The 12636-nt window shown below is 33.8% G+C and overlaps 1 protein-coding gene across 2 annotated transcripts; it reads right to left on the bottom strand.

Moving 5' to 3' along the window:
• Nucleotides 1-2480: 2480 nt before the first annotated feature.
• LOC128654359 (olfactory receptor 1019-like) lies at nucleotides 2481-12266 on the bottom strand. 2 transcript variants are annotated; one of them, XM_053708241.1, is made up of 2 exons: nucleotides 12238-12266; nucleotides 2481-3414 (listed from the first exon to the last, which is right to left on the bottom strand). In XM_053708241.1, the coding sequence occupies exons 1-2, from the start codon at nucleotides 12264-12266 to the stop codon at nucleotides 2481-2483; spliced, it is 963 nt and encodes a 320-aa protein (XP_053564216.1). The 2 variants fall into 2 exon arrangements, with proteins under 2 accessions (XP_053564216.1, XP_053564217.1); XM_053708242.1 differs by lacking the exon at nucleotides 12238-12266 and having other exon boundaries at nucleotides 2481-3425.
• Between the last annotated feature and the right edge of the window lie 370 nt (nucleotides 12267-12636).

The raw sequence follows: 12636 nt of genomic DNA, 5'->3' as shown, positions 1-12636 counted from the left end.
TAGTAAGAAATACTTGAAATTACACTGTTCTTCACATAGAAGAAAATGTATATATATGATTATTTAAAAATATATATATATATCAGTACCTATATATCTATATGAATACTGTATATATATATATACCTTAAACCCCACATTGCAAAGTACACACTACACTATTAACCATTTAACCGCTACAACCATTATCAAAATGTACCCACAACCTTTAGCCCCCCTAACACTCCCTAAGTTACCAAAAAAAATACCATTAAAATGCACCAGAGGATTCTGGGTAATATATGCAAATTAGATGTGCATTATATATACAATATATTATATTATATATTTATTACTGAAGTATATATTTCAACATTGATTTAAAGGGCTTCTAATAGACAGATGAAAGGAAGCACCTCATAGGGTAGACAAACAACACAGGAGATAATAGTTGGCCTGAGCAGATGATTTGGAATGCTGGAGGAGATCGAGGTTCCTGCAACCAGCGGAGAGTCTGCTGGTCGAATCAGAGGATCTGGCCTGTTTGATATGCACGCCTGTGTCATTTCAAATGTGAGTTGATTTATTATAATCTATACAATTATCTCCTATGCTGTTTGTCTACCCTATGAGGTGCATTATTTAATTTGTTTCTTAGGATTTCCATGTGTCTAGCGAGAGATTCAAGAAGAGATGCCTAAACCATACTTTTTGGATACAAAGATTTACACTTTTTGTCTAGAGTGTTTATGGGCTAACATAGGTCATTTTATATTGTCTCACTCCCTTATATGATATTGGAACCTTGTGTGGTTTGATTGACCTTGTAGTTTGTTTTGCTAACTCTCTGGGCCCCTTGTAATAGCTGGTTTATCGCACACACAATAAATTAGCGCTCCACTTGTAATCTATCCCTAAGTGTGAAGTGGGAATTGGGAGTGCATGTGGGAATTAGTATGCGCGTTAGAATGAATTAGTGTTAGGTAGGATTAAAAAAAACAACTTTCAGTGCTGTTTAGATCAATGTGTCAAATTTCCATATATGAAGACTGAAATGGGCAGGCTCAATATTTGACTTTGTAACTTCCCAAAATCCAATCAAACCTGTATGTGGAGTGTACTGCTATACTTGTGGGACATTTCAGAATACAAATATGTTTTTATTGCAGTACAACCAGGATTATGATACTCATAATACAAAATGCTTGGGGAAAAAATCTTAAAGGGACATAATACTCATATGCTAAATCACTTGAAACTGATGCAGTATAACTGAGCATCTCTATGTAAAAAAGGAAGATATTTTACCTCACAATTTCCTCAGCTCAGTAGAGTTATTTCTGTGTAAAAAGTTATACTCAGTTACTGCCCAGCTGCAGGTAAAAAAAAAAAAATGAAGAAATGAACAGCAGCCAATCAGCATCAACAGTGCTGAGGTCATGAACTCTTTTACTGTAATCTCATGAGATTTCACTTAACTCTCATGAGATTTAATTGTAAACTTCCTTACACTAAATAGGGAAATAACATGAGTGCACAAAAGCTTGCTCCTTCCGCTGTCCCGGGACAGACATACTGATTTGTTGCCTAGAAGTCCTTTACAATGGGATGTGGCTACTGAGAATCTTTTGAGGTAAAATATCTTTCTTTTTTACATAGAGATGTTCAGGTGATATTTTCTAGTCAGCTTTTTGCAGCTATACTCCATCACTTTCAAGTTTTTAAACATTTGGGTATTATGGCCCTTTAATTTCTCATACTTAGATTTTATTCATATTAAGTTATATAAATATTTGATGTCAAAAGAAAGCCCCATTTGTCCCATAAAAACAATATATAATAAGTGTGGGTGCATTTAATGTGAAAGAGGTAATTTATGGTTGAACAAACATATAGCTAAGATTCTAGGTTTTGTTTATGTTCAGACCTTGGACTATTGCCTCTGTCCTTAAGGGGTTAACACACTGGACAGTACACTCAGGAAAATTTCCTGTGCGTGAAGTTGTGGTTAGGGTTAAATACATTGGGGTGGATCAGAAAAATACATTTATTTGGGATGAGGAAGGTTGTGATAGAGATAATTGTGGTGTGGAGAATTAGGTGAGTGGCTGTTAGTGCTAATCTACATAAATGTAGTTGCATGGTGGCTAGAAGTAAACGTATAATGTTTTTAGGATTTACTACGAGAAATGGTTCATTGGGAGCATTGTGGGCTGTTGCAATTAATCATAGGATACTGTTGCTATATTGTTCTAGTGATGTACCTAGTAATAAGTAATAGTTAGTAATAGTACTCATTGTTTTTCAGGAGATCCTGCAGTGCTTCAGTCACTCAACTTTAGTGTGATTCTAACTCAGAACTATTGATAGGAACAATGCACCTGATACAAGACAAAAATGCAGAGAGTATACAAAATGTCCAGCTTTTTAGCTCTCATTTACAAAATAGTATAAAGGTATACCTTCAGTCATAATTAAACCAGATGCATAAATAATATTATTTAAATATTTAATCGTAGCACTAATGTATGTATGTAACGTGTTACTGCTTTTTTCACCTCTGTGTTTCGCAAGCTGTATATAATAGGGTTGATCATTGGTATCACCATGGAATAGAATACAGAAACCACCTTGTCCTGGCTAGCAGAATAACTAGAAGCCGGACGGAGATACATGAAAAAAGCAGTTCCATAAAATAAGGAAACACATAAAAGATGAGAGGTGCACGTAGAAAAGGCTTTACGTTTCCCAGTTGATGACTTAATCTTCATTATTGTAGCAAAAATATAAGTATAAGAGGCTACAGTAACAATTCCAGAAAAAAGTCCTAGTAAACAAACTATACAAAATATAATGGTTTTGTTGGTATATGTATCCGAGCAAGAGAGTTCCATCAGTGGGGGAATGTCACAGAAAAAATGATTAATGACATTAGGTCCACAAAAAGATAAAGTTAAAGTAGAAGATGTGTGAATTCCAGCAGTGAGTAACCCACTGAAATACACTACACATACTAAAAGGATACACACTCTTCTATTCATTATCACAGGATACAGTAGAGGGTAACAAATTGCTACATAACGATCATATGCCATGGTAGATAATATATAGCCTTCTATGGTAGCAAATGTGGCAAAGAAGTACAACTGAACAGCACAACTGATAAAAGAGATAGATTTTCTTTGAGAAAAAATATCATGTAACATTCTTGGAGTGACAACGGTAGAATAACAAAGGTCAGAGAAGGACAAGTTACTGAGGAAGAAATACATTGGGTTGTGCAAGTCAGAAATTATAGAGATTGTTAAGATAATTCCAATATTACCACAAATGGTAACCAGGTATATCAGTAAAAAGAATATGAACATTAAAAGTTCCAATGTTGGTTCATTAGAGAGTCCCATAAGAATAAACTCACTAACATGAGAATGGTTGCTTTGTTCCATTGCATAGAAGGTTCAGAAACTGTAGAAAAAAAATAAAATGTGAAATAAAACACAATATATTAGAAACTATGTTTTAATAGATAACTAAAACATGTCTACCTTACCCTAGTTCAAACACTAGCTTAACACTAAGGGGCCGATTTATTACAGTGTCATGTCCTCTGCACATCGATAAATGCTGACAGCATACGCTGTCAGCATTTATCATTGCACAAGCAGTTCTTGTGAAATGCTTGTGCAATGCCGCCTCCGGCAGATTCGCTGCAAATCAGCCACTAGCAGGGGGTGTCAATCAGCCCGATCGTATAGGATTGTGCGGATTGATGTCCACAGCCTCAGAGCAGGCGGGCCAGTTATCCATTCGGAACTTGATAATTCAGCCCCTAAACGTTTACCCTAGATCAAACACCCATGTTGGATGCCTTGCTCTGTAGGAAGTTACCACAAGCTCTCTAGAGACATAAATAGCCTATATTTCCTATATTTATATTCATACACATATAAACTTACTTTACAATGTAATTGTATTACTTTACAATGTCACTTTTTTCTAATGCACAATTTTACAATAATGACAATTTTTAGTACCAGATCTTGTTTTGTTAAATCTTTAACAATAAGCAAATGATGGAATGATTGTCAGTGATGGTAAGGCTCAGACAGAGCAGTATGGTTGATGTATTGTATAAAGGTATAAAATCTGACATTTTAATAAAGCAAAATTATAATTACATTGTGATTGTAATATGGTTAATTGAGTAAATAAGTAAGAATAAATCAATACAATGCAAGATAATATTGCCTTTAAATTTAACAAGTAGTAGCAACAACAAAAATATTAAAGGGACAGTCAAGTGCAAAAAAAAACTTTCATGATTTAAATAGGGAATGTCATTTTAAACAACTTTCCAATTTACTTTTATCACCAATTTTGCTTTGTTCTCTTCGTATTCTTAGTTGAAAGCTAATTCTAGGAGGTTCATATGCTAATTTCTTAGACATTGAAGACTGCCTCTAATCTAAATGCATTTTGACCACTAGAGGGCATTAGTTCATAAGTTTCATATAAATAGCATTGAGCTCATGCACGTTAAGTTACCCTGGAGCCAGCATTGATTGGCTAAAATGGATGTCTGTCAAAAGAACTGAAATAAGGGGTCAGTCTGCAGAGGCTTAGATACAAGGTAATCACAGAGGTAAAAAGTTTATTTCTATAACAGTGTTGGTTATGCAAAACTAGGGAATGGGTAATACAGGGATTATCTTTCTTTTTAAACAACAAATATTCTGGTGTTGACTGTCCCTTTAAGAGACTTTTTCATGCTACCAGTTATGTTTACACCTGTAATGTGATCTAATTCAAAGATATCATAGATGCAAATTATAGAGAATAGTAAGAAAACTCTCACATGGTCTTATGGCCAAGTATACTACACAAAGTATAGTCAAATCCCAAGAGAACATGTTCTTGGGTAGCATTTGTGTGTAGAATTTAAATAACTGCAAGTGTTTGGAGATAAGACCCATTTTTAGACAAAGAAAATTTTGCAATATTATTAAATAAGTGAAAGAAATTATATTACATCTAAATGGGGCTTAACTAATAAATTGTTTATTCCAATCAAGAACAAAATGTACTGAGTAAATATTTAAGGATTCTGAATATCAGCTCAAGGAGTAAAAACTAAGTAAAACAACTATCAATAGCTTCAACATTTTAAGACCCAATTTACGCACCGTAAATTTAAAGGGAACAGAAAGATCTTAGCAGGTCTGTATATTCACAATAAGATCATAAGATTATGAGTTTAGCAAAATATTTCATCATTGAGGACATTCTGTCCATTTTCAGATATATATGAATAATATAGTTATTGATGAATGCCTTTATGAAGAATAATTTAGCAACGCAACACCATATACATTAACTGGGATTTGGATAAAGTTATGAAATTGTTGGAAAATGTATTGAGTACATAAACCTCCATGGTTAATATGTTCTACAAAGTTTTATTTTAGCTCACATCAATTTATTACAATTTATTTGCTGAGATTAGCTATTTAAATGAGAATTTATTTTGGGCAAGATTATGACTTGCACGCTAACAGTTACGCAAGAGTGATATAAGGTTTATTGCTTCTCTTTGTGCTCATCTGATGTGGCATTCATATTACAAGTTGAAAGCAAACATAATTGCTTGAACGCAATTTAATTTAACATGCGTTGGGATAGGGCGACCTCAGAGCTCTAGTAAATTGTATCATGAAACAAAAATGTGTCACAGAACACATAAAAAATACATTTAAAAGTACAGTTACAGTTCAGCTTTTTACACGCATTAGGTTATTGCACAAGTGAAAACTTTTTGCTTTCAACTTGTAATACTAGCAATAACCAATACTTGAAAAAAGCTTTTAATTTATGTTATTATGTATATTGGGGTAGATTACAAGATTACAAGTCGCGCTAATGTTAGCATGAGCAATAGAAGAATATTGCGGGCATGTTAATTTGCGCGTGTATTACAAGTTAAAAGTAGAGAGCTTTATGGAAATATTAAATATTAAAACATAATAATAATTATTTAAAAATATAGATACTGTAAATAAATATATATATATTCTATGGATTATTTAGATGTTTTTAGAACATCTAAAATAATGTTTAATAATTATTATTAATATTTTTAATATTTAATATTTCCATAACGCAGCTTAAGATAACTAATTCTGTATGTGTTCTAACCTGACACCGCGTTCTACATATTTTACATTCCTAGGTTCTTCACATATAATTTTTTTTATTTATTATTAAATATATATATATATATATATATAATGTTAATGTAAAATATATATCTATACCTATATATTTATAGTAATATATATTCAGGTATGGGTGTGCATATATATATATATATATATATATATATATATATAAAATATAAGTATTTAAGAATAAAAATAACATTGTCCTGTATGTGAACAAAATTGGAATATTAATAACTTGTTAAGTTAGCGCAAGCGATAAGTGTTAGTTTTCTTCTTCTACACCCCCCAATTGAAGTCTATGGGGAGAAAATGTTAGCGCTGTTGTGATATCTGAGGTCCTGAAGTTAGCGCTCGTCGGGTTTCGCTCACATGCAAAACATTTACTTTTAAATTGTAATATACACCCGTGCTCACAAAAAGATTACTTCTCGCAAAGTTTACGATTGAGCACGAGCGCTAAATTGTATGCCACTGAATCTAGCCCTGTATGTATATATTATTTCTATGCAGTATTTTGATAACATTTGAAAGTCAATATTTTCTATTTTTCCTTACCTTGAATATCCTTCCTCATCACTTGTACTGATTAATATCCCTGAGCCAAGATGCACGAGAGAGGGACTTAAATGCATGGAACAAACTGTAATCAAATAATGTTGCCAATTACCACCCTGTAATGGAAACATTAGTATTGCATTATTATCCATCAGGGATTATGGAATGTATTCTAATAATTGGTCAATAGTTTCTTCTTTTTTTTTTTACCTATTTATCCTTCTTCTCCTTGTTCTAAATAATTCACATAACAAAACCTTAGTTATCTTATTTAAATGGTTTAAATGTATTTAGGGCTAGATTTATTAAAGCTGAGGCGGACAGGGGCACGTATACGCGCCCCTGTCCGCCTCAGCTCGCCTGTGGAGGGGCGAAATTACCCGCAGGTATTCTCCATTGCACACAAGCGCAATTTTATGCTCACCTGCAATCCCGCCCTCGTGCAATGGGCTCTGAATTTTCAGCTTGCTTTCACCTTTCTATGGTTTACCATATTTCATACATTTTACTTAGTTACAGTCTCTCTTTTAATTGATTCCTGTAGATATGATATTTTCTTGGTTTAAGCCAATATCTATCTTCTCTTTTTCACATTGTAGCTTTTTGTTTTGAATATGATTGCTTTTTGAGAAATGTGTTGCAATTGCAGGTTCTTAACTAAAAATAGAGATTTGTTCATGTAATTGATTCTAGAAATTTAGAAGTCATGTATGCAGTCAATATTTTTTGTAAATATCTCCTTATAAAGATTATTACTTTTATTCTAATTTTTCCCTGTTTTTATGATTGTTTGTTGTAATGCACCATTGCAGTACTTCTTTACAACCTGTATTGGATAATATTTACCTGTCAAACCTCAATAAAAATGATTTTAGAAAAATTAGTTATGAATCTAGATTGTAAAGTCGCACGGGAATAGGGCCCTCAATTCCCCCTGTATTTGTCTTATTGTATTGTTTCTCCATTGTACTGTTATCCCTGTACCCATGGGCAGTGCTGCGGAATCTATCGGCGCTTTATAAATAAAGAATAATAATAATAATAATTCAAGTTGACAGGTAGTGAGAAAGCCACTTTAACTTAAATAATAAAAAAATGTTTTTAAATACTACGGGCCAGATTAAAAGAGGTAAGCTAAATAACATCCATATACTTTCAACTTGTAATATGCTCGCTAGTTATTATGGCTGCAATATTGCTTATTCCATCCCACGCTAACTTTAGAGCTCCACTTGTAATCTAGCCCTATGTATTTGACTAGAACATACACTTGTGTTTCAGGTTCTTTTCAGTTTTGCACTACTTTTTTTTATATAGAGCTGCATAGTATCTTTTATGTTAGGTAATACTGTCCACAGCTGCTGCTACACTACTTGCAAAAGCTATTATTTATATTTATATTTTATTATTTATCATAACCTGAAAACTTATATTCCTACTTCATGACATGCAAATATTTTAAAAATAAATTGCAGGCAGACTTTTATAATTTATACAAAAGTTAAAAAGTTAAATGTTAAAAAGAAACATTTATACATTATATATTTGATATTTTTCTATATTTATTAATAGATACCTGCAAACATTAAACTTAAACTGCCCCCAAATGCGTGTGCTCAGCTAAATTTTGGTATCCATAGCTTACCATCTGTCAGGAGCAGGCATACATAAGTCTGCCAAGGACATATAGTTTTACTAAGCACAAGATCATCTAGTTAAACAAAAATAAATAATATATATAACATAAAACAAAAAAAACAAACAAAAAAAAACTATTTTAGTTGGCACAAATTGGCTAAAATGCATGTCTGTCAAAAGAACTGCAGATGCTTGGATACAAGGAAATCACAGATGTAAGAAGTGTATGAATATAACAGTGTTAGTTATTTAAAACTGTGGAATGGGTAATAAAGGGATTATCTATCTTTTTAAATAAGAACATGTTTGGTGTTGTTTATCCCTTTAAGGATTGTGATCAACCCATATATATTAGTTGTAAAAAAAATAATAATGGTGATTTCAAAAAAATATTTTCTGGTGATTAATACGAAAGACTAATTTTAAAAATACTTAAATGAGCGTGTGTAACTAAAAATCTGAATTTGTTATCTCAATTTTATTGCAGATCATAATGGCAAGTCAACCCAACATTAAGAACATTAGTACATTATATTTAATTTGTAAAAGCCCCAAAAATTTGTTGAAATATGTTAAGAAGGATTTTCAGAAATACTGGTAATCAAATAAAAACATAAACATTAATTCTCATTAGAAATCATACCTAATGTTCAAAAGGTCTTATGGACTTTCTTCCCCTTACCTCATGTAGTGATGTCCAAAACGCAAGGTTCTTTACAGATTTTTACATAGGCTACAAATAAAAATACTTTGAGCATGAATTATACAATAAAGCTAAAGCACAGATAACTATATTACATCAATTAACCTCAAAAAAAATTGAGCTGATAATGACCCTTACCTCAGATTATCACAAAGTATTTCTGTAACAATAATAGACTCAATTACTCAATATATATTGCTTTGTATTACTACAGGGACTATGTCCCAAGTGATCGATAAAATTATATTCTGTAACTCTATGGAAATGCTGCTTGGGAAATGATAAGCCTAGGGAATATTTATTCTTATGAAAAATTATTGTATACTTATCATATAGATAATCTATCATTTCTATACATTTTAAGCATCTAAGTGGATGCTGTTTTGATGTAATATGAAACCAAAATAATTAATAAATATTGTTTTATAAAGTGTATATGTTATCAGAAAAAATAACATTTTAAAAAATCTAGTATTTATGTGTTGAGAATTACAAAACATAATTTATGCTTACCTGATAAATTATTTTCCTTCTTTGCAGTGAGAGTCCAGGAATTCATTACCTATTGAGAAATACTATACCTGGCCACCAGGAGGAGGCAAAGACATCTCCTACAAGGCTTTATATATCCCTCCGACTTCTCCTACCCTCTCAGTAGTTCAAGCCGAGGATAAAGAAAAGTAGAGAGCTACAAGTGGCATTGAGGTGCCAAAAGACTGCCACCACTACAACAAAGCAGGGGACTCTCACTGCCAAGAAAGAAAATAATTCCACAAATGCATTACCTATTGGGAAACCCATACCCAAGCTGTGGAGAACTCAGAACGAATAGGGAGGGAAAGGTAGAGACGGCAGTCCTAAGAACAAGGCACCACTACTTGAAGAACCCTTCTCCCAAATGACACCTCCACTGAGGCAAAAACATTGCATTTGTAAAAAGTAGCAGCCTTACAAATCTGTTGAACTGATGCCTCATTCTTGAAGGCCCAGGAAGAGGACACTGCATGGGTGAAATGTACTGTAATTCAAGACTGGGGTTGCTGGCCTGCTTATAAATACGCCATGCAAATCAAACTTCTAAGCCAGAAGGACATAGTAACAGCAGTGGCCTTCTGCCCTTTTTGCTTACAAGAATGCAAAATAAGCAAGGAAAATGATTGACGAAATTCCTTGGTAGCATGAAGATAGAATTTTAGAGCTCGAACAACATCCAAATTATGCAACAACCTCTCCTTAGAAAAGGAAGGATTGGGACAAAGAGATAGAACAACAATTGTCTAATTGATAGTGGGCGTGGAAACAACCTTAGGTAAAAACCCCACTTTTGTTTGTAGCACAGCCTTATCTGCATGAAAAATCAAGTAAGGCAGGTCACACTGAAGGGCAAACTCGGATACTCTACAAGCAGAAGAGATAGCTAACACGAACAAAACCTTCCAAGTTAACTGTTTAATATCAACAGAATGTATAGGCTGAAATGGAGCCTGCAGAAGAACTCTCGAGACAAGATTGAGGCTCCATGGAGGAGCAACTATCTTGAAAACAATACTAGCCAAAGCTTGAACAAAAGACTGAACATCTGATAACCGAACTAACTACCTATGCAACAAAACCAAGAGGGCAGAAATCAGGCCCTTAAGAGAACTACCCTCTTTCGGTTTGTGGTAAGTTCACTTTAGTGAATCTTTTTTTTTTTTTTTAAATATATCTTTTTATTTTCCAACAAAAAAAGGCATAATTATTATATCATAATACAGAATAATAACACAATATAAGAAGGTTGTCAGTAAAAATAAACAATGATACATTTAGTTGCAGACAATGGGGTATATTTATCAAGCTCCGAATGGATGCCCCGTGTTTCTGGCGAGCCCGCAGGCTCACCAGAAACAGCAGTTATGAAGCAGCGGTCACAAAGACCGCTGCTCCATAACCCTGTCCGCCTGCTCTGAGCAGGCGGACAGACATCGCCGGAAATCAACCCGATCGAGTACGATCGGGTTGATTGACACCCCCTGCTGGCGGCCAATTGGCCGCAAGTCAGCAGGGGGCAGCGTTGCACCAGCAGCTCTTGTGAGCTGCTGGTTCAATGCTGAATACGGCAAGCGTATTGCGCGCCGTATTTAGCGAGGTCTGTCGGACCTGATCCACACTGTTGGATCAGGTCCGACAGACCTTGATAAATAGAGGCCATAGTATAGAACAGCAACATATTTCATAAAGAAGCAACAGAATATACAACCTCAGAAAAAAAGGGGAAAAAAAGTATCTTAAGATTCCTTCCAGTATTATATAATCAAACCTTTAGTTCCTAAATAAAACATAACAGATATCCTAAACCTGTCTATTTTTTGGAATTTTTGCTATTATAAAATAAAAAGAGAAAAAAGAAAAAAAAAAAATAGGAAAAAGGGAAAAAGAACTCTCAGCCCTCAAACCCCAAACTCACCCCACCCTTTAAAGTCTACAAAATCTGCTTCTAGTCCGCAGGATACAAATCAGTGGCAACAATTGATAGCATAAATTCTGGCGATTTCCTCATAGGGTGTAGAATTTGGAGTTGAAATGCTAATGAATAAAGAAATATTAAAAAGAAGTGGGGAAAGGGGACAGCCCTGTCTTGTCCCTTTCTGAAGATAGATACTTGGTGATTTACTGCCATTAATATGGATTTTATAGATCAGTTTGATAAAGTTAGAAAAATTACCTGAAAGCCTGAATTTTTCAAGAGAGGTGAAAAGGTGGTCCCATGAGATTGAATCGAACGCCTTTTAGGCATCTAAAGTGATCAACGCAAAGTCTTCTAGTTCCTGTTTTTTACCTTGTTGTAAATTATATTTACCCCAATAATACCCTATAAGCGTACATGAAGCCTAGTTGGTCAGGATGGATGTGAGGATTAAGAGCTTTTTTAAGATGATTGGCTATAATTAAAGCTAAGAGTTTGTAGTCACAATTAAGCAACAAAATAGGATGATAAGAGTCCGGGGACTCAGGGTCTTTCTCCTTTTTTAAAATTAAGACTATGTTAGCTACTGTAAAAAATTTACAATCGAGGAGGGCAATAGCAGGAGTTGCATGCTCTATTAAGATCTTATAGAACTCTGAAAGGATCTGATCTGGGCCAGGGGCTTTCAAATTTGCAGAGCTCTTAATTGCTTTAACAATTTCATCCTGCTGAATATCTCTGTTCAGCTCTGCTAAGGCCTCTACAGAGATTTTAGGAAGATTTACTGAGCAACAGAAGGATTCCTTATTTGTTAGAGATATATGCTCCTGTGGATATATTTTCTGAAAGTGTTGAAAGAAGATATCCTGAATCTCTTTAATATTCGTTGAGCGAAATTCACCTGTTCTAATTGCTTGTATAAGGTTCTTTTTTCCCCCTACTTTTCACTATGTTAACTAGAAATTTAGAGGACTTAGGACCATATTTATTAAGATTAGCTTTGTTTTTTATCTCTGCTTTCACCATCTGTTGGTTAAAAAAAGTTTCTCTTTTGAGTTTAGTGAATCTTATATAAGGTAAATAGAGGGTGTGCC

Source organism: Bombina bombina, chromosome 3 (genome assembly GCF_027579735.1).
Source record: "Bombina bombina isolate aBomBom1 chromosome 3, aBomBom1.pri, whole genome shotgun sequence".
NCBI lineage: Eukaryota > Metazoa > Chordata > Amphibia > Anura > Bombinatoridae > Bombina > Bombina bombina.
This window is presented reverse-complemented; position numbering and strand designations above follow the sequence as displayed.

Coding starts and splice junctions, on each gene's coding strand:
- LOC128654359 (XM_053708241.1), bottom strand. CDS start 12,266: ATGAAATTGTTAAAGCAATTAAGAGCTCT. Junction 3,415..12,237: donor TTAAAGCAATTAAGAGCTCT/GCAAATTTGAAA, acceptor AATGGAACAAAG/CAACCATTCTCATGTTAGTG.